The 23,940-nt window shown below is 30.4% G+C and overlaps 1 protein-coding gene across 2 annotated transcripts in view; it reads right to left on the bottom strand.

Moving 5' to 3' along the window:
• Positions 1–1,281: 1,281 nt before the first annotated feature.
• The window catches only part of LOC134728091 (muskelin-like), a 35,990-nt gene continuing 13,331 nt past the window's right edge, over positions 1,282–23,940 (bottom strand). The window contains exons 5-21 of one of the 2 annotated variants that reach the window (XM_063592510.1): positions 15,419–15,528; positions 14,446–14,583; positions 13,536–13,590; positions 12,976–13,050; positions 12,328–12,399; positions 11,569–11,681; positions 10,684–10,797; positions 9,759–9,916; positions 9,065–9,209; positions 8,670–8,799; positions 7,199–7,266; positions 6,873–6,949; positions 6,146–6,257; positions 4,497–4,574; positions 3,649–3,813; positions 3,023–3,083; positions 1,282–1,826 (exon numbers count right to left, since the gene is read on the bottom strand). In XM_063592510.1, the coding sequence (XP_063448580.1) occupies positions 1,699–1,826; positions 3,023–3,083; positions 3,649–3,813; positions 4,497–4,574; positions 6,146–6,257; positions 6,873–6,949; positions 7,199–7,266; positions 8,670–8,799; positions 9,065–9,209; positions 9,759–9,916; positions 10,684–10,797; positions 11,569–11,681; positions 12,328–12,399; positions 12,976–13,050; positions 13,536–13,590; positions 14,446–14,583; positions 15,419–15,528 (1,799 nt within the window). In that variant the 3' untranslated portion in view covers positions 1,282–1,698. Of the gene's footprint in view, positions 1,827–3,022; positions 3,084–3,648; positions 3,814–4,496; positions 4,575–6,145; positions 6,258–6,872; positions 6,950–7,198; positions 7,267–8,579; positions 8,800–9,064; positions 9,210–9,758; positions 9,917–10,683; positions 10,798–11,568; positions 11,682–12,327; positions 12,400–12,975; positions 13,051–13,535; positions 13,591–14,445; positions 14,584–15,418; positions 15,529–23,940 lie in introns of both variants that reach the window. The other variant, XM_063592501.1, reaches the window with a different exon arrangement.

A 23,940-nucleotide genomic window follows, 5' to 3' on the forward strand; every position in this document is an offset into this window, starting at 1 on the left:
TCTGAAGAAACTAGCTTCTTTTCAAAATTTCTTTGATGTGCAGACTTTCAATTGTTCTCAGAACATTTTTTTTTTTTTTTTGTATTGCTGTTCTTCATTTTGAAATAATTTTTTTTGTATTGCTGTTCTTCATTTTGAAATTATTTTTTTTGTATTGCTGTTTTATATTTGGCAGAACATTGGGCATGAATTTCTGTTCTTTATTAATAAAAAAAACAACATTATTTTGTATTCTGTTCTTTAATTGGAAGATTGAAATTGCATTGCTGTTCTTTATTGAGAAAGACATTGTAATTGTATTCTTCATTTGGAAGTACATTATGCTTGATATGCTGTTCATCCTCAAACATAATTTGTTTGAATTGCTGTTCTTCATTTGGAAGGTCATTGGACTTGAATAGCTGTTCTTCATTAAGAATGACATTGTACTTTTTTCTGTTCTACATTGAGAGACATTGTACTTGTTTTCCTGTTCTTTGTTACTTGTGTTGTTCTTCATGTGCAAGGATATTGTAGTTGAATGGAAATTTTATGTGCATTGACATTGAAGCTAATTAATTTATGTTGGAGGACATTGTACTTTTGCTGTTCTTAATTTAAAAGACATGAATAATGAGTAAGACAAGCTTTTTAAGGCTCATTGATGGAACCATTTGTATAGACATATTCTTAATGTTGTACTTGTATTGATGTTCTTGCATGAGCAACACAACAGGTGCCTCATATGGAGCAGGATCTGCTTACCCTTCCAGAGCACCTGACTTCATACAAGGTTTTGTTGGGGTTCATGTTGCTTATTATTTAGTTATTTATTTGTTGTTGTTTTTTTGTTTGTTTGTTGCCATGGCATTCAGTTTGTCTTTGACTTATCAACTTGCATATCTCTTTGGTAAATTTTACTCCTCTTCATGTGGAAATATTTTTAATTGAACTCGTTTTTCAAGTGGTTAAATATTGTACGTTTTGGTAAATTTTTCAGTTCAGATAGATTTAAAGTGAAGATTTGAAATAATGGCTGGATGCAAAGTAAAGATAAGAACCTATATAGTTGTTTGTATTAGAAAAGCCTACATGTAGTAAGGAATCATGAACAACACTAAACTGCTGCTGGTAATTATTTTCTAGATTTTTATAATAACTTGTTGTTTAATAGTTTATTTCAATAACTTGCTGTTGCTTTTGATGAAATATAAATGTCACACATGCTGTCAAATAATTGCAATGTCTTGCATTATTAATGCAATCACACCTGTCATATCAGACAAATAATACAAACAAATATTAATTCTTTTATAATTGTATTCATTCAGTAGTCCAGCACCAATTTCTTTTTTATAATTTTTTAGTACTTTAAAACACAGTATCACAGTATAAGGGTTTCATATTCCATAACAGAATTCAAATATCCAAGGTCAAATGCCATATATAAACTGGTATCCATTTAGACACCATTAAACTGGTATCCAGTTAGACACCATTAAACTGGTATCTAGTTAGACACCATTAAACTGGTATCTAGTTAGACACCATTAAACTGGTATTCATTCAGACACCATTAAACTGGTATTCATTCAGACACCATGAAATTGGTATCCAGTTAGACATCATTAAACTGGTATCCACTCAGACACCATTTAACTGGTATCTATTTAGACACCTCAATTGCGTACATCCAGGATGTTATTAAAAATGCCACTTTTAACAAATCGGTATCATATCAACAAGATTTTCTTTAGGCTGTGTCATATCATCAGGGAAAAATGCCACAAGTTCATCAAACAAATTAGTCCGACTTTGGTAATGGTCACTCATTACTGTTATAGAGTCTGAAAAATTAAAAAAACAAGAAATCATTACAATACTTTTTGTAAATATCATTTTTTGTTTCCAAAAGATCATAGTTATAGTTATAGTACATTTATTCCAATAATTACCATGTGATACTGTTACAAACTTTCCTAGGAAGTGAAAACCCCTAACCATATGCCACTATCAATACACTGTAAACAAGAATGTGTCCAAAGTACATGGATGCCCCACTTGCACTATCCTTTTCCATGTTCCAATGACCATGAAATTGGGTAATAATCTAATTTGGCATTAAAATTAGAAAGATCATACTATAGGGAACATATGTACTAAGTTTCAAGTTGATTGGACTTCAGCTTCATCAAAAACTACCTTGACCAAAAACTTTAACCTGAAACTCCCACTTTCATTTTACATGTTCAGTGGACCATGAAATTGGAGTCAAAAGTCTAATTTGGCTTTAAAATTAGAAAGATCATATCATAAGCAACAAGTGTACTAAGTTTCAAGTTGATTGGACTTCAGCTTCATCAAAAACTACCTTGACCAAAAACTTTAACCTGAACAGACGAACGGACACACAGACGGACGAAAGAATGGGGCCACAGACCAGAAAACATAATGCCCCTCTACTATCGTAGGTGGGGCATAACAACAGGTTAATCTGATGTGGTCAAATTAAAACTTCTGATTTTTTTTATCATTCTTTCATTTTATAATTACAATTTACTAACTTAAATTTTACAGGTTTAATTTTACTATAACTAGAAGAATTAAATGCAAACTTTGTACATCTTAAATCAAAAGAAGACAAAGAGACCTGTAAATTTTTAAGCAATAAGTTTAAGCTATTCTGCATCACTTGCATTCATGTCCAAGAAACAAATAAACTGATAACAGATATAATCTATTAATCATTCAGTCTTAGTTTTCTATGTTGTGTTTTGTGAACTGTTGTTTGTTTGTTGTTCTTTCTTAGTAATGGCGTTGTCAGTTTATTTTCAACTTATGAGTTGGAATGGCCCTTTGGTATCTTCTGCCTCTCTTTTAAATGGTATTTAAATTTTAGTTTTTTTTTATTGGAAATATCATTAATAACAACAGGGCCAACAAACATTTTAATATCAGCGCATGTAGAAATCCCCATGGAACATTTTTTTGGAAATCAGTTAATAATATTGTATCAAGTTATAACGAAAAATTCTCAACTCACCATCAAACATTTCTTCATCTTCATCATCAGTTTTAAATAATGTTGATGCCAGCTGATGAAACTGTAATTACAATACATGTATGTCTAATCAATGAAATCTATTTCAGTACGATATGGAGAAAAAATACACGTTTGTCTTGACTCAATGTAGGATCTTGTTTTTATTTTGAAATATCTATTGAAAGTTTAGAAATAACTATAAAAGTTTGAAGTGCTATGTTTGGCATACTGTAACATTTGTAAAATAAAACTCCAGTACTTAGCTCCATTTAAGGAATGACTGTAATATTTTTTCTGTCTATGAAGAAATAACATAAAAAATGTGGTGCACACTGAATAACGCGCGTAGCAGGTTATTTAACAGTGTGCACCACATTTTTTATGTTATTTCGAATAGACAGAAAAAAATATTAGTCATTTCTTATAATTTAATTCTAAATTCCATTTTAAACCGTAGAAAACCATAAAAAAACCGTTGATGACGTCACTGTCACATGACTACATTATGTCTATTGGCTCATAACAAAATAACGTCAGCCAATCAGAAGACGTGTTACATCCAAAATTAAATTATATCTAAATAAAACATGAGAAATCTAATATTTAATTTATAACATCTAACAGACCTCTTGTTTTTCTTCTTCACTTCTATGATCCACTATCTGTGCTAAATCTTTTTGTAAATATTCCATGGCAGCTTTTGGATATCGCTCCGCCATTTCCTGATATCGATGCTTCCTTATTAAATACTGACATCGTCGTAATAAGTTTTCTGCAGAAGGTCTTCCTAACTAAAATATAAATTAGAACATGGTAACTTCTTTATTTTGTGAAAATGGGTGTATATAGCATTAGTTTTGCATGCTGATTGTTATGCTACACTTAAGGGCACCATGATTTTAGGTCTGTGCATCCACAAGTTCGTCTTCAGGCAAAGTTTTCTGTTCAAGGAAAGTTTTTGATGAAGTTGTATTCCATTCAACTTGAAACTTAGTACACATCTTCCCTATGATGTGATCTCTTTAATTCTAATGCCAAATTAAAGTTTTTACCCCAATTTCACAGTACACTGAACATAGAAAATGATAGTGGGAGTGGGGCATAACTGTACTATGAACACATTCTTGTTTTTCTTCTTTTTGAGGAATTGTAGTGCATAGTAAAGTGATTGCTAACAGATGGAGATAATGTATAAACTTTGAGTGAAAGGACAGATACTCATTGCAATACAAGTTTATAGAACAAAAGAAGAAAGATTTTACTACCAACAACTCAATTTCATAAACATCATTTTTTTGGCAGCTTCAAAAAGCTTTGATGTCATATATTTCTTTTTTGTAATTTTCAACTTCAGCACAATCATATTATAATATTAGAATAAAGGAATTTTGTACTTGTAAGTAAACATAATCTAATTTCATTTGAGCTGAGAAGTACAAAAATGAACATAATAAATGATCAAGTTGTTACTTACTTTTAATGACCAAAAATCATCTAGTCTCATTTTAGGTAAGCTTTCCTTCCCAGGATTTCCACCAAATAAATAATGCACCTAAAATACAACTATAAGATGTAACTGATTGTTTTCATGCAAAATAGCAACAGATTTGAATACACTGAAATTTGAGTTTATGTAAATGATTATTACCTTTAATAATACTACAAAAATATACATCTATACTATTAAACGAGAAGACCTCATTTTGTGTGTCACTTCTCTTCCTTCCACAATAAATTAAACATCATGCCTCTGTGTCCTATAGGTAGAGTGCATAGTCTCATTTGTTATTATTTTTAAGATTTTTCAGATTGAGCTATTTTTGGAGAAAACTGGAAAAAAGGCATCCGGATATTGTTTCCGTCATAGGGCGAAGTTTTAAGTCGGACTAGACTTCCGATTTGCTTTTTTCTATATACATTGAACATACTACGAATACAGTGTATTTGCTATCTGCTATCATTTTCAAGTTTACTATCCACGGAAGTTGCATAGTCTATTAAATAGAGAGGGTCTTTATAATATATCAATGACCGCCGTGGATCGATTAGTAAACTGATAATTGTCAATTAATACACTTTATATATAGGAATGAATGAACATAATATACAGATAACCGCTAAAATTATTCCTGTGTTATTAAAATATATAGAAAACCAAACAATATGGAAAAATCAAGGATCCGGGCTAGAAAAACAATTGTCCTGTCCCAAAGTACCTATGACTTTTGATACCTTTTCTGAAATTCTCCAGTCATAAACTTTATAAATTTTCGTAAAAGATTGAATCTGTTACAAAAATTCATTGATTGGTAAACTGAGAATTGATAGTAAAGAGCAAATATCTTTTTGTATAGTAATGAATGTTCATAATATACTAAATGTATGTTCATATTAAAATTAATAGAAAACAAAAATATTGGAATTTTGGGGGGAAAAAGGAGCCTCCTCCCTCTTCCGTTTTTTCCCCAAAATTCCAATTTTTTTGTAGGGGAGAACAATTGTAATTTCCCCAACAACCTATGACTTTTGATACCTTTCCTGAAATTCTCCAGTTATTAAATCTTTTACAAAATTCATCCTACAACACTTTACATACTTTCGACCACGCTCTTAATACCTGTGATTTAGTGTGTGTGTTCTAGTATGTATTGATATTTCAAGGGATCATATATACAAATCTTGTATTCATATTTAACAATATTTCATAATTTAAAGCTATGTGTTTCATAATTTCAGTATCTATTTAAACCCAAGATGCATGAATGCCAATGCAATGAAAAATTAAATTTTTAAAGTTCGTTTTAAATATAAAACTGTTAACTTGTGCAAACTTTGTACTATTAAATGAATGAAATATTGGCATTTTCAAATATGTTCAGGATTTCTTAAAAGTCCAAACATACTTCTTTTACCCTCATAAAGTATAGTTTTGACACTAAAACAACCCATCATTATCATCAATTTCATCAAAGTTAGTGTACATCAATGCAAGCAATGATATTAAAGACAATAAATGAGAACAGATAGCATTAGTTCAAAAGAACAAGAGCAATGTATATTCTATTGTTTGGCTCTAAAAATAAATCAGTCTATATAATAAAACTTGGTATTCAATTATTATACCTTTTTAATATGATCAAATACTAGTTGATGTGCAAACCTTGGAACAGGTTCTAAATGCTGCATTTTCGTCCAGTATTGTTGACCAGAATTTTCATTTTTATAAATGCATGACCTAAAAAATATATATAAAAGATAGGAAGATGACATACATACCTTAAATGTTTACCGGGTAAATAGACACAATTCAACAATTACTATTTTCAATCTGTTATTAAATCATTCACTTATACCGGGTATCAACAGTTACTTTTAAATGTAGACATGAATAAGGCTGAGTTTCAGTTGCTGCAATGGTTGGCTAATGACATTAACTGATCAATGTGAATTTCAAATATAAGAAAGGAATTTCTTTTCTGAGGGCAGAAATATATGAATGTTTGCTTCTGCTAGAAATTATCTATGCACAAGCAATTTCACTGAATGCCAAATAGTTAAACAATAGGTGCTTCCCCTGCCACCATTGTAACTTTGCTTTCTAGGATTCAAGTTGCTTTGTTTATGTCAGGATTCTAAACATTTGCTGTCATTATTGTAACCACACTATTTTTGAAACCCAAAAATGGATGCGTCAGGAAAAAAGGCTATGCCTAACCTACAGATATACAGATAAGGGTTTAGTCTACCAATCTATATTATTTTACGATTTGACCATTTACTTTTATGAATATCATACATACAATAATGTAGATTTTTTTTCATTTTTATTTACTTTTATAAATAATCTTACCATTTATTTTTATTAATATCATACACCCATAGAGAATTTTTTACATTGTCCCTTCTGTCTTTATCTTTACTTAAACCCTGAAAAAAGATTATGTATAATGTTACGAAATATATGACAAGAGCTCATATTTCTAAAGGCACTAAATATGTATTGAAATCTGATGACACTGAACGCCAATGAAACTGTAGAATTTGTTCGTTGTTGAAATGTATTCACTTTTATCAGGTTTGTCATTTAAGGGCGGAATCATAAAATAAGATAACTTCTGTTATAAAATATTTATGCACAAACAATTTCAGAATTTAAAATTCAAACCTGTTACTTACAGACAATACATGTATTTCATCTTTATCAGGATCTATAGTAGCTCTCTGTGTAAATCCTGCTGCTGGTACTGTAAATATAGAAATACTTTAATAGTAATTTAAGTAGTTTTTAATAGTACTTTCCCAGGGAAAATAGTTCCAATTAAAAGTATGTCTGTTTGACAACCATTTCTTTATAAAATCTGAATATGGATGTAAAGCATTATACTTCAAATCTGACAAAGTGGGATAATTTTGTAGAGATATAGAATCTCTCATTTTCAAGAACACTACAAGCTTAAGTCCACAAGAAACTATTTGGCCATATATGGTTTAACTTTAAACTGACATTGCAACTGCTGCTATAAAATTAAAGGGGTCGCTTAAATTTGATGTTATGTCAGTTATGTACAAAAATAACTCATTTATGTTTAGTTTGTTGTGGAAGAGTGATGCAAAACTATGAAAACTGTGAAAGAAAAGCATTTAGTTTCAACACTTATTAAAATACTATTATAAACAACCATCCTTTGTGGGTTTTTTTTTTTAAATATAAAGGTAAAAGTTATAATATATACAAATATCAACATGAACTTGTGTTTGTATAATGACTGATTAGAAATGATTTAAGAAGTTAGCCAACAGAACCAATCTTCTATTTGTATTATAATCCTTTTCATTTAGCTAAAATATGGTCTTCCATACAATATTGTACAAAATCACAAGTTATCCAAGTTAATTATTATATCCTTACCTCCTGTACATGTATAATTAAAGTGCCCATGTTTAGGTTATAAACATATAAAGACTCAAAAGATGATAAAACAAATATGTTATGATGAAAGGTATGATGAAAAAGAATCACAGCAAAGAAATTAAAACCCAACCACCAAATGTTAGTGCATAGTCATCCTATATCCCTGTACACCATTATTGCAGCTATCTGGAAACCAGTTGAGATCAGATCATTCCAACAATAGAAATACTTTACTAGAATTTAATAGAAGTATTATTACTTATAAGAAAATTTGACTGTCATTACTTTTAAAAAAGTCAAACATTTTTCAATATTTTTTCCCATCACAATTCAAAACATTTGACTTCGTAATTAAGGTTGATGTATGATGACTGAAGATTATTCAGAGACAGATTTAGGGTCTTTTGAAGAATATTCAGATAAAATATCCAATCATAAAAAAAACGTCTATTCTTTGTAACATATATGACTGCAGAGCACGGTTATTTTCAACTGGATCCCTACTTTGGATTCTACTGTTGAACTGAATGATCTAAAAGGTAATCAGTCAAAAACATATTAGATGTGCAGAGATACATGTACTTTGTGATAGTGTACAGTTGAAAACACTAAAACGTTCAAACTTTGTGATGACCCAATTCTCACCAGAAGTCTTGACGAAGTCTTTCAAGACATGACGGTAATATGGATGATGAACTGGCTGATCAAATAATATGGATTGTGATGATACCGTACCCCCTTGAGCGTCCTTTTTGGTTCCATCCACAATCATATCTATCTGACCTGTGTCTATGTTGTATGTTAGAAAATCATTCAGAAACTCTTTTGATCTTTGACCAGCAAAGATATATAAACATCTCTTTCTCTGAAAATGAAATATGATCTGTCATGAAAACAACAGCAATTTTTTTTCTCATGCATGAATTAATTAAAAAGATAAAGTTTAGAAAATTTATTGCAACTTTTAAACTAGCATGTTTATTTCATGATCAAAAGGATGCAAAATATGTTTGCAAGTGCTTATAAAGCAATTTTCATAGAATTTAAATTTCAAGAGGAAATTCTGAAATTTGATCACAGCATTAATCTGGCAATAATATATAATATAACTGGTATATGGACTAACTTACTGGATGGAACAACATAGAATGTCCTATTCTAGATCTAAGTTGTTCACAATCTTCCATCACCAGTTTCCATGTATTTGTAGGTATATGGTAGGCAAATAAACCACTAAATATTGGTTCACTTCCCCTTTCTCCACCTTCACTTGGACTGAAAACAAAACACAGAAATTTATAATATACAATTTTACTTTTGGAATGACTGAATTTAATTGCATGTTTTAAATTTGAAATTAACAACCATGGCATATTAATGATTTTATATTCATAGATATAGGAAGATGTATGTCACATGTTTCATTAAAAAATATAATATTGAAATAATAACGGAAGATATACTAACAAAACTATTTTCATCCTGCTACACCTAAAAGCATCTGTTAGAAGTCAGAAACTTTGCCCATGACTGTTAGAATCTCCCTGAAATGCCTACATTTGATAAAATATTTCTTCCTGGAATGCTTACATAACAGATTGAATTTATGTAAATGCAGTTTATGGTGAACGGCTGTTGCTTTAGAAATGAATTTACAGACACTATTCCTTAAATGCCAACATACTTACCTTTGTTGGCTGATCAAAGGGTGTAGGAATTCAAGGAGTAAACTGATTGTTTTTTGGAAATGGTTTTGAAACATGATGGCATTTCAATTTCCATTTACACTTTTTTAGGCTTAGACAACAATTTTGTATATCTTACCTTAGTAACACTCGCCCACCAAACACAAACAATGTTCTCCTTTCAACATCTATTGCCATCTGATGGTCAAAGACTAGCCTTGGTCCACCCATGGCATGTGTATCTTCTGTTATCAATGTCCATTTTCCAGAACCAATATCATACATATAAAAGTCACTCTGAAAACAAAATATATTTTTATATAAAGCAAATCTGAAAAAGCTAAATTCTTCAGTGAAAAAAAATATGTATTCCTACAGCTATTTTTTTCAATTATTGGAGACTTTGAAGGGGTCAACAAAGGCTTTCTAAAAATATTAATAAACAGGTATTAAACTAAATGTCAAGCACTAAATTCACAAAGTCTACAAATTATATGAATAAAATAACAAAATGAAAATAATACTTTTAAATATGGTGTGGCCAAATCTTTTTTGTTTTTATTTTCATCAGAAATGCTCAAAAGCCAAATAAAAATTTAGAATGGGGATGTATAAATAGTTGTTCTTAGTTTGAGTCTTAGAAAGGGCAGTTAAATATTTGCCATGATCATTGAAATCATTTCATCCCCTTGTACTATGCATCAAAATGGACAGCGAATGAGTGAAATGTTTGCTTAGGGATAATTCCAAGGCAAAATACCTACTGCAAACACAGCAAGAATTAGACACAAGAAAAATGTTCCAATCTTACAGTAGCTTCAATACATAAAACTACAGTTATATTGATCACTTAAAGTTTTATTTTGGTTCTTAATGAATGTAAAGTAAATCTGACAATTTCCCTACTCTTGACTGCATACACCAATAAATATTGTCAAGACCTTTTTTATTTACTGAAAAACAATTAAGAAATTAGGTGTTGTTTAGTCATTTGTTGAATATTTTTCCAGATTTGTATGTCTGGACAAGTTATTCTATAATTATCTATGAACCATAGAACTTACCTTTAGATTTTCTGTTGTTCTCATAGCTGAGTCTAAATATCTACCAAGAGTGAATATTTGTTTTCTCTCATAATCAATACAAATTTTATGACATGATCTAGCACCAGGACCACCCTGAAAAATTATTTATAACATCAAATTATTAACTGGCAATCTTTTAAAAGAATTAAATTTACATAAAGTCAATATGGTTTTTTTTTTTTAAATTTTCACCATACCTTTGATTTATACATGTACATCAAATAAAAGACAACTGTATATTTTTCTAAAGCGCATCATTAAAGTTTAAGATCATCAGATTATTTCTTAGAAGTGAATCAGAACCATTTACTGGCTCTGTAACCAAACAATAAATTGTGCAAATTCTAATCTTTTTTTATTATACAGGGAAATGTACTTCTGTCAGACTAGAAATTAAAGAATTTTTATGCTTTCTGTCAAAAAAGTAATGATCATTATACCAATTTTCCTGCTACATGACAATTTGAACTATTCCTGTGAGAATCAATAAAAAAACATTTTTGTCCTTGTACTTTTTGGTCTAAGTGATTTTTTATATGTTAATGTGTTGAGATGCAAATAGGAACAACAGTTGTGATGAGAAAAGCTCATTTGACTCTTACAGGATGTTTAAGAGATGTTTGGAATTATTCTAAAGTTTTCAATATTTTGAAAGCAGAAATAGCATTTTTTTTAATTCAGCATAGTTATTAGCAGGCCCGTAGCCAGGAATTTCCAAAGGGGGTTTCGTTTGACTCACAAACTCGACTTTAACAGTCACAATTCGAACAGAACATCGACTTTAACAGTGCTTATTTGTTTTCAAGGGGGGATTCGTCCAAACCCCCCGAACCCCCCTGGCTACGGGTATGATTAGTTACCTACCTCTAATTGTGTATTTCTAGATAAACACGTCCATTCACGAGATGGTACATGATACATCCACAAGTCCGCTAAATCATGGTTACCATCCCAACCACCAAATAAATATAAAGTTTCTGAAATGACATCAGACAAAGGTAAATAATATATATAACAAAGATTATAGATAATCACTATATTCAATGAATTTTCTTTAACAAAAAAATCACTTCATTTAATAATTAGATATATAAAGTTGCAGTGGCAAGTTCAAGATTAAACTACATCTGCATTATATTTAAAGTTACAAAGATGCCAAAATATGACAATAATTCATTTGAGCCTTTTGAGATGGTCCTGTGTACATAAAAAAAAGGTTTAAATATTTATAGTTTGCAAAGGTATGGTTTGCATTAAAAGATATTTCCAAAAATGTAAAGATAAGGAGATGTGATATGGTTGTCAATGAGACAATTATCCACCAGTGTGGAAAGCACATTTTCAAGCAACAGATTGCAAATTATATTGTTTTTTTTTAATTATACATGGAAAAGTACTACAATGTGACTAGGAAATAAAGAATTTTGGAAAAAAAATCACAAGAAGATAGTTTTTATATAATACTACTTTTGTTGAGGTGAGGTAAACACAATTCTGCTATTGTTTTTTCTATGGTCATGTTGTTGTCTCTTTGACAGATTCCCCATTTCCATTCTTAATTTTACAATATAAATTAGTTAACTCTAGCTTAGTCTGACTTAGAGGAAACAAATATGTCCTTACCACTTAAAACATCCACACACATCTGATGTCCACCTCTCATACCAGGCCTACTATCTACTAAACTGTCATTTGCTTAAAGTGAAAATATCCATTACTTATTAAAACAGCATACATTGGAATAATTAGTTTTCACAAACATCATTATTAAGTTTAATCTAAAATAAAATCACTCTGCACATGAGAAAAATAATAAATTCATAATTTATTACCATTGGAAAGTTATCAATCTTAATTGCAAGTCCTGGATACCTATATAAATCATACCTTACATTGTTCATGAAACATTTAATATCAAAAGTAAAGAATTAACAAAGTGATGAAACATTGGAAAGAACAGAATACATATATAGATTATTCATTTGACCAACTTTTTTCTTTTATCAGTTGTATTCTTACACTCATTGATATTTTATACTAGATTATAACCAATCAAAATCTGAAAGCCTGAATACTATTGAAGAATGTGATAGAATCCTGTGTTTTTAATTTAATGACCTAAATTTTGGAAATCTTGTGTCTATCTCATTATTGATTCATAATGCATGTGTTTATATTGAAATAGCACTATCCATTCAACAACTTTACAGTGTATAACATTTTACAAGCTTCATAAGAAAAGCTGTAATAGATGTTTACAAAAATACTTACTTTTTATTACTGGCTCAATGGGTGACCATAATGGTTTATAATCTTGTAAACTGATATAATGAAGAAATAACCCTTCTGGAAGTACAAAAAGCAATACATTATACTAAACTAGAAACAAAGAGAAATGGAAAGGAAAGAAGAAAAGTAAAACAATCTCAGTCTTCTGGTGTTAATGCAAATGCAGATTTCATTAGAATGGCTTAATGGTTATCAAACATTTAGTAATGGTTCATTCTGTTGTCAAACAGAATAACTCATTATGAATGAAGTCACGAGTGACAAAACTTTTTGTAAGTTAGCTATTAATTTCTGAGGAAGAAATTTTTAAGTTATCGTTTCTTTTGAGATAGTTATTTTCATCTGAAAATATGAGGTACCTGCCCATAAATATTTTTTTGTATTCGATCATTATTTTTTTTTCAAATCCAATAAATTTAGACTTATGTGTCACATCATGTTTGCTTTTTTAGTTTTTAATAAAGCTATTAAATTTCTCTTGTATGACTTTACAGTGATAATGGATTCCTATTTATAAGGTGTGTAAACAAAGTATTACAAACCTTCACAAGCTCTATACACTAAATGTTCACATGCATCAAAATCACCATCTTTTACCTGAAATTACATGAATATATTTAATTTACTAGCTGATATAGGGCAATAAAGTTCATACTGTTATTCACATAACATAGTACAGACTTGAAATCTAGAGGTAATTGGAAATTTGTCATTTCAAGGCGTTTTAATTTTGCTATTGTCAGTACTGTTCAGTTTTGTTTTCTGTATGAGATCTTTAACATGAATTTTATATTTTTATTTTGTTAACCATTACCAGTCTTTACTGGAATACTGTGTTGGACTTTCGTACTCACTGGTGAAAATGCTGATATTGCTCAACACTACCATTACCCTAAGTGATTGCTTTGAAATATTAAGGCTGAAATTTAGAGTTTCTAAAGGACATTGAACATGTTGGAGTACCAAACAATCTTCTGCGCTTATAAAGGATGCTCTTTCAGTGTATTTTCACTTGTAGTTATATGTTTTTTTATTGAGTTTAGCCATTTCAATTAATATTTTATAGTGTGTCTTTTTATGTTGTGATGTTACAATATTATTTCAGATAAGGGTGAAGGTTTGGTACCATCAAAACGTTTAAATCTGCTGCAATTGTTAGCACCTGTCCTAAGTCAGGAATCTGATGTTCAGAATTTGTCTTTGTTGATGTGGTTTAAAAGTGTTTCTTGTTTCTTATATAGATTGGACCGTTGCTTTTCCTGTTTGAATAGTTTTACGCTAGTTACTTTTGGGTACTTTTATAGCTTGCTGTTCCGTGAGCCAAGGCTTTGTGTTAAAGATCTTACTTTGACCTATAATGATTTACTTTTATTAATTGTGACATGGATGGAGAGTTGTCTCATTGGCACTCATACCACAACTTGTAATATCTATCTTATATTAATATATTACCAATTTTGTATGTAACTCGGTCAATATAGGATGCTCTAATACTATTTTTGTTTTCTTTTCTAAGGCTTCATAAGCTTCTAAATACTGTCTCTGTCTAAAGTGTTTTAAACACAATCTTATGGCTTCTCTTTCTCTAAACTGAAAGTAAAGTAATCATCAATATTAATTGACCAAAAAATCAAACGCTTGACAGTGTTTTAATTCTGCCTTTTTGTGCTTATTTGTTACATATTTGTTGAAAAGTAAAGTAATCATAAATGTTAATTGACCAAAAAATCAAAGCGCTTGACAGTGTTTTAATTCTGCCTTTTTGTGCTTATTTGTTACATATTTGTTGAAAAGTAAAGTAATCATAAATGTTAATTGACCAAAAAATCAAAGCGCTTGACAGTGTTTTAATTCTGCCTTTTATGTGCTTATTTGTTACATATTTGTTTGTTTTTAAGGTAATTAAGTTATAACACAATGCTGACTGCCGTACCCCAGTTTTCGACATTTTTACTATTATGTCTGTTTGTTTTGTTCATACATTGGTTCCAATATAATGAAATTATATCTGGGTGCTGTACAAGTGAGGGGTTCAGCTGGCTATAAAACAGGTTCAATCCACCATTTTCTACATGTGAAAATGCCTGTACCAAGTCAGGAATGGACAGTTTTTATCCATTCGTTTTATGTGTTTGAGCTTTTGATTTTGCAATTTGATTTAGTCGAAAAGTATTTTTGTGAAATTGAATCCTGCTCCTTGCAAAAGTTTTTTGTACTTTTCTTGACAACAACATCATTTTTGCTTGAATATCTGAGCATCCACTTGATAAATTTCTGGAAATTTTCACAGATAGGACATATAGAATGTTATGATCAATACACAACATTTTGTGTATCTGAAAGGTACTGATAAACCTTGCAAGATTAAGATATCAAGTAATAAATTATAATTATGTCATATACATGTACTATGGTTGTAACTTACATTATTGTACCAATGCATTGTTGGTTTTACAATATTCCAGTCTGAGATTCCTTGTAGTTCTACATACCAAATACTGAAATTAAAACTAGGTCCCCATGACTGAATTGGAACTGAAAAATATGAAACACTATGAACAATAACAGTCAACAACTAGGTACATTTACTATGAACAATAACAGTCAACAACTAGGTACATGTACAGTGTTGAAATTCATACAAGTCTCATCAACTGAATAAATAAACATTAAAAGTATAATTATGTATTGAATGTTCTGTTTTAGTTTAATAAAATCCATATATTTGTTTTAATGAGTGTGCAGTACAACTGTGTGAGGTAATAATCACAAAACAAAAGTTTGGAAACTAAATGTATGGTGCTTATACTTCTCATCTACACTGTACTAGTATGTAGTAAGACCTGTTACACCATAATTACTTTATATAGCAAGTTGTGTAGGTCAACTGTTACCATGACAACAGAAACATTTACTGTCTGATTCCCTCCAGGATTGGAACCAGTCAACTTGCAAGTTATAAGAATATGTTTATGCTCATGAAATAAAAAAAAAAAAAATGCTAACATTAGCCTAAAAACTGAGCCCAAGTATTTTCCAATCAATATTTTATATTCTGTTCAAGTAGTTCTTATGTCAGTTCACTTTAAATGCCTTTTAGAAGTATCTTAAAAGTGGTTGAAAGTGACAGTTGAAACCTTAAGAAACCTCGACAACAAAACTAACAAAATCCTTTTCTGTCATTTAATGACCTATTTATTTGTCATCAAAGGTCAAGAAAAAAAATTCCAAAACAGAAGTTTGTAAAATAAATGTATGGTGCTTATACTTCTCATCTACACTGTTCTAGTATGTAGCAAGACCTGTTACACCATAATTACTTTATATAGCAAGTTGTGTGTAGGTCAACTGTTACCATGACAACAGAGACATTTACTATCTGATTCCCTCCAGGATTGGAATCAGTCAACTTGCAGTTTGTTAGAATATATTAATGCTCATGACATTCCATCAGTCTATTATTTATCAATTAACAAGATGCAGTATCAATTCAATGATTGTAGTAAATATAGAAAAATATTCAATTTGATACTAACAACATATATTCACTGCAAGTCCTTGAATAGATATCCTCAAATCAAACATGTGGACACCTTGAAAAAGTTGTTTGAAGATTATAAACTGAAGCAGATGCTCCGCAGGGCGCAGCTTTATACGACCGCAGAGGTTGAACCCTGAACGGTTGGGGCAAGTACAGACACAACATTCAAGCTGGATTCAGCTCTAAATTTGGATTGTGATTAAATAGTTGACACAGCATGGTCTTATAAACTTAAAAGTTTTGTTTTGCCTTAGAGCAATTTACTATGCTGTTGAATATTAATCCTCTCAAAAAAATGTTTGAAGAAATTTTCTTTTTTTTATGAAATTTCAAATGAGAAAAATTGAACCCCCCCTCAATTTTTTTTCACATCCCCTTTTCCTTTATTCCAAAACCGATCTCAATTCAAATTTCTAATGAAGTTTGCAACAATAATTACTCATTTAAATACATCATAAAATGTTAAAATGTAAAAAAAAGTGCTTGTTATCACTGAATGGTAAACATTGTTTTAATTTATCAGTTGGAAGTAAAAGTGAATATACATTGTATATTGTATAAAACAATGATTTAAGTTGATTCAACTACTATTCTGGACAAAGAAAGATAACTTCAATTGAAATTGTGCAATTAGATATTTCTTGCTATTGTGCAAAACTGTGCAATTGAAAATACTTGCTATTGCACAATACTGTGCAATTGAAGATTTCTTGCTATTGCGCAATACTGTGCAATTGAAAATTTCTTGCTATTGCACAATACTGTGCAATAGAAGATTTCTTGTTATTGCTGAGTTCTGTGCAATTGAAATTTCTTGCTATTGCACAATACTTAATAAAATAATTTTGGATCCTGATTTGGACCAACTTGAAAACTGGGCCCATAATCAAAAATCTAGGTACATGTTTGGATTCAGCATATCAAAGAATCCCAAGAATTGAATTTTTGTTAAAATCAAACTAAGTTAAATTTTGAACCCTTTGGACTTTAATGTAGACCAATTTGAAAACAGGGCCACAAATTAAGAATCTACATACACAGTTGGATTTGGCATATCAAAGAACCCCATTTATTCAATTTTGATGAAATCAAACAAAGTTTAATTTTGGACCAACTTGAAAACTGAACCAATAATCAAAAAGCTAAGTACATTTTTAGATTCAGCATATCAAAGAACCCCAAGGATTCAATTTTTGTCAAAATCAAACTAAAGTTTAATTTTGGACCCTTTGGACCTTAATGTACACCAATTTGAAAACGGGACCAAAAATTAAGAATCTACATACAAAGTTAGATTTGGCTTATCAAAGATCCCAAATTATTCAATTTTTGATGAAATCAAACAAAGTTTAATTTTGGACCCTTTGGGCCCCTTATTCCTAAACTGTTAAAACCAAAACTCCCAAAATAAATACCAACCTTCCTTTTATGGTCATAAACCTTGTGTTTAAATTTCATTGATTTCTATTTACTTATACTAAAGTTATGGTGCGAAAACCAAGAAAAATGCTTATTTGGGCCCCTTTTTGGCCCCTAATTCCTAAAATGTTGGGATAAAATCTCCCAAAATCAATCCCAACCTTCCTTTTGTGGTCATAAACCTTGTATTAAAATTTCATAGATTTCTATTCACTTTTACTGAAGTTAGAGTGCGAAAACTAAAAGTAATCGGACACCGACACAGACGACGACGCCAACGTGATAGCAATATACGACGAAAAAATTGTTGTATAAAAATAATTCCACAGGAAACACATTAAACCATGTAAGATCAATTACAACTTGAGATGAATCCTATTGTTTTACTACACAATAATTGCGGAGCATTATGACCACAAGAGACATAGAGATAATAGACAAATCCCTCTTAGGTCAATTTTGCCTGAGAGAGTTGAAAAAAGCATAGATTTCTAATTATTTCTCCAAATATTCATAAAGGGAGAAATTGATGAAAGTTATGTTATAAAACATGCAAGTCTAATCACCAACTACTGAGAAATTGAATACCCTAGCAGACTAGCAATCCAACAGCACTTCTTTACAAGTTCCGTTCTGTTTTCCCTTTCTGCCATTCAGCAACACCCCAATATAACAGTTTATATTCGAAAATCAAATTCATATTAAAGTTTTAAAAGTTTATAAACCTTTTTTTTTTTTTAATGTAATGTCAATTATCTGATTACCGTAATTGTCTTTTTTGACCAAGTCTTAAGGGATTGAAATCGGGATCAGATATAAAATGTCCGGCTGGCTCAAATATTTTTTGAAAGCCCTGCTTTAAAACAAATGCTAGAAAATAACAATAACACCATATAAAGAGGTTTCTATTAACAATTTAAGTTTCCCCCTCACTCATTGCATGAAAAATGTGAAAAAAACTGGAGAGTGATTCGTTTTTTTTCATTTCCAACTTTGGTCATTCATGCAGTTTCTACCATGAATATTTACAATTAAAAACCATAACAAAAACAAGAATAAGTTCATAGTACATTGATTTGGAAGAAAAGGTATCAAGTAAATAATAACTAAACAGAAGTTTGTAAAATAAATGTATGGTGCTTATACTTCTCATCTACACTGTACTAGTATCTAGCAAGACCTGTCACACCATAATTACTTTATATAGCAAGTTGTGTAGGTCAACTGTTACCATGACAACAGAAACATTTACTGTCTGATTCCCTCCAGGATTGGAACCAGTCAACTTGCAGTTTGTAAGAATGTGTTTATGCTCATGAAATAAAAACTTTTGAATTTTGATCCCCCCCCCCCCCCCTCCATGACCATTTTTGTCAAAATAATGTAAACAAGGAAAACTACAACACTTAGAACTAGTGGTGTCCATAATTTACTGGTTTGGCCAATATAATAATTGAATTGTTGCAGATAGCAAATGTTCTAAGATCCGCAATTCTGATTATCATAAGACTTATTCTTAACTCTGTTCGAAAGATTTGGAACATAGTTCCTTAAAGCTTACACATGCTCACTAAAGCCTAATTAACAATGAAACAATAGTTTATGAACTATATATTTGACATAAACAGTCTTGTAAAAAGTTTGAAAACAAAAGTTTGTAATATAAATGTATGGTGCTTATACTTCTCATCTACACTGTACTTGTATGTAGTAAGACCTGTCACACCATAATTACTTTATATAGCAAGTTGTGTAGGTCAACTGTCACCATGACAACAGAGACATTTACTGTCTGATTCCCTCCAGGATTGGAACCAGTCAACTTGCAGATTGCAAGACATGTTTATGCTCATAAATGATGCCAATCAACTACAAGTCTACCAATTATCAACATGATCAAGTTGCAGTATCAATCCAATAGATAATAGCTTCAACTATCTAAAGTCACTACCTTTAATATGAAACTTCTAGTTATACCTAATGACAAATATGAAATAAACTGACTCTATATAAATATTGTGCATTTAAAGAACTATTTTTATAAACCTTTACCAGGAACCCTCAAACCCAAATGCTGTAAAGCCAAGTATGTAAAAATACACAAAGACTTGAGTTATATGACAAAAAAGAAATCTAAAATAAATAGCCAAATCTGCATGTATGGTAAACTTTGCCTTTGATGATGAATAAAAATTTTTCATAATTTCTAAATGCAAAATGTGCACTAAAATTTTGACTTTTAGTTTCTGATTCTGATTTGTTTTATGTGATTCCAGGTACCAGGCTGGAAGGAGCATAGATTGTTTTATTTCAAATTCAGCCATATATGTTTGTACCATGAAATTTCATAATCGAAAATCAAACTAAAACCAAGATCTCAAGATAATTACTGAAACACATTTGTGGTCACCAATTTTTGTATCTGTGAATCACTTTTTACAAATGTAGTACTAGGAAAAAATCCTTTAAAGGGGACTTTGTCTTGAACTGGCAGTGTATAGAAGAAAACAGTATATATATATTCAATTATGTCATGAGCTATAGATCTGCAGTAAAAGAGTCAAGTCAATCATGTAATAATTGAAGTACTGAATTTATATGTACCAGTATAATTTGTAAAAAAACTGTATGGTGCTTATACTTCTCATTTACACTGTACTTGTATGTAGAAAGACCTGTCACACCATAATTACTTTATATAGCAAGTTGTGTAGGTCAACTGTTACCATGACAACAGAAACATTTACTGTCTGATTCCCTCCAGGATTGGAATCAGTCAACTTGCAAATTATCAGAAAATGTTTTTGCTCTTTTGATGAAAAGGCAGACAGTTTTGAATTAAGAAACTTTAAAAAAATCTCCATTCATGACCATATTTGTTAAAATATGCCTGTTTAATTTGTATTTTTTTAGAAGCAAATCAACCTTACCAGTGATAAAACGACCAAACAGAAAACCAAAATAAAACTTTTAAAAGAAATGGTCATTATTTATTATCCTTTTATACACTAAAAATCTCCAATAAAGGGTCTAGGTGAATTGTCACAAAACAGAAGTTTTGTAAAATAAATGTATGGTGCTTATACTTCTCATCTACACTGTACTTGTATGTAGCAAGACCTGTTACACCATAATTACTTTATATAGCAAGTTGTGTAGGTCAACTGTTACCATGACAACAGAGACATTTACTGTCTGATTCCCTCCAGGATTGGAACCAGTCAACTTGCAGTTTGTAAGAATGTGTTTATGCTCATGAAATAAAAACTTTTGAATTTTGATTTTTTCCCCCCTCCATGACCATTTTTGTCAAAATAATGTAAACAAGGAAAACTACAACACTTAGAACTAGTGGTGTCCATAATTTACTGGTTTGGCCAATATAATAATTGAATTGTTGCAGATGGCAAATGTTCTAAGATCCGCAATTCTGATTATCATAAGACTTATTCTATACTCTATTCGAAAGATTTGGAACATAGTTCATTAAAGCTTACACATGCTCACTAAAGCCTAATTAACAATGAAACAATAGTTTATGAACTATATATTTGACATAAACAGTCTTGTAAAAAGTTTGAAAACAAAAGTTTGTAATATAAATGTATGGTGCAAAATGTGCACTAAAATTTTGACTTTTAGTTTCTGATTCTGATTTGTTTTATGTGATTTCAGGTACCAGGCTGGAAGAAGGATAGATTGTTTTATTTCAAATTCAGCCATATATGTTTGTACCATGAAATTTCATAATCGAAGATCAATCTAAAACCAAGATCTCCAGATAATTACTGAAACAAATTTGTGGTCACCAATTTTTGTATCTGTAAATCACTTTTTACAAATGTAGTACATATGTACTAGGAAAAAATCCTTTAAAGGGGACTTTGTCTTGAACTGGCAGTGTAAAGAGGAAAACAATATATATATTCAATTATGTCATGAGCTATAGATCTGCAGTAAAAGAGTCAAGTCAATCATGTAATAATTGAAGTACTGAATTTATATGTACCAGTATAATTTGTAAAATAAATGTATGGTGCTTATACTTCTCCTCTACACTGTACTTGTATGTAGCCAGACCTGTTACACCATAATTACTTTATAGCAAGTTGTGTGTGTCAACTGTTATCATGACAACAGAGACATTTACTGTCTGATTCCCTCCAGGATTGGAATTAGTCAACTTGCAAATTATCAGAAAATGTTTTTGCTCTTTTGATGAAAAGGCAGACAGTTTTGAATTAAGAAACTTTAAAGAAATCTCCATTCATGACCATATTTGTTAAAATATGCCTGTTCAATTTATATTTTATTTAGAAGAAAATCAACATTACCAGTGATAAAACGACCAAACAGAAAACCAAAATAAAACTTTCAAATGAAATGGTCATTGTTTATTATCCTTTTATACACTAAAAATCTCCAATAAAGGGTCTAGGTGAATTGTCACAAAACAGAAGTTTTGTAATATAAATGTATGGGACTTATACTTCTCATCTACACTGTACTTGTATGTAGCAAGACCTGTTACACCATAATTACTTTATATAGCAAGTTGTGTAGGTCAACTGTTACCATGACAACAGAGACATTTACTGTCTGATTCCCTCCAGGATTGGAACCAGTCAACTTGCAAATTATCAGAATGTGTTTCTGCTCATGAAATGACGCTAGTCAACTATAAATTATCAAGTTGCAGTATCAATTCAATAATGGCAGTAAATATATAATAAAACTAAGTTTGATATAATCAACAGATATATTTGAAAGTCCTTGAACAGTTATCATTAAAGCAAACAATCATGACAATAAGAGACAAGTCAAGCTATTTGGAGGATAAAATAAAAACAACTTTGATATGAACCTTCTAGTTTTACTACATTATTTCATCAGATTATGAAATGAAACAAGCAGGAATAAATATTGTGCATTTGGAAAAAATATTTTTGATGTTCATTTTTTATTTGTACCTTTTATGGGAACTCGCAAACCCAAAAGTTTGATGGACAGAAGTTTTGAAAATAAATGTATGGTGCTTATACTTCTTATCTACACTGTACTTGTATGTAGTAAGACCTGTCACACCATAATTACTTTATATAGCAAGTTGTGTAGGTCAACTGTTACCATGACAACAGAAACATTTACTGTCTGATTCCCTACAGGATTGGAACCAGTCAATTTGTAGTTTGTAAGAATGTGTTTATGCTCATGTAATAAAAACTTTTGAATTTTGATTTTTCCCCCCCCTCCATGACCATTTTTGTCAAAATAATGTAAACAAGGAAAACTACAACACTTAGAACTAGTGGTGTCCATAATTTACTGGTTTGGCCAATATAATAATTGAATTGTTGCAGATAGCAAATGTTCTAAGATCTGCAATTCTGATTGTCATAAGACTTATTCTTAACTCTATTCGAAAGATTTGGAACACAGTTCCTTAAAGCTTACACATGCTCACTAAAGCCTAATTAACAATGAAACAATAGTTTATGAACTATATATTTGACATAAACAGTCTTGTAAAAAGTTTGAAAACAAAAGTTTGTAATATAAATGTATGGTGCTTATACTTCTCGTCTACACTGTACTTGTATGTAGTAAGACCTGTTACACCATAATTACTTTATATAGCAAGTTGTGTAGGTCAACTGTTACCATGACAACTGAAACATTTACTGTCTGATTCCCTCCAGGATTGGAACCAGTCAACTTGCAGTTTGTAAGAAAGTGTTTTTGCTCTTTTGATGAAAAGGCAGACAGTTTTGAATTAAGAAACTTTAAAGAAATCTCCATTCATGACCATATTTGTTAAAATATGCCTGTTCAATTTATATTTTATTTAGAAGCAAATCAACCTTACCAGTTATAAAACGACAAAACAGAAAACCAAAATAAAACTTTCAAAAGAAATGGTCATTGTTTATTATCCTTTTATACACTAAAAATCTCCAATAAATGGTCCAGGACTCCAGGTGAATTGT

This window comes from Mytilus trossulus, chromosome 1 (assembly GCF_036588685.1).
Source record: "Mytilus trossulus isolate FHL-02 chromosome 1, PNRI_Mtr1.1.1.hap1, whole genome shotgun sequence".
Classification (NCBI taxonomy): Eukaryota; Metazoa; Mollusca; class Bivalvia; order Mytilida; family Mytilidae; genus Mytilus; species Mytilus trossulus.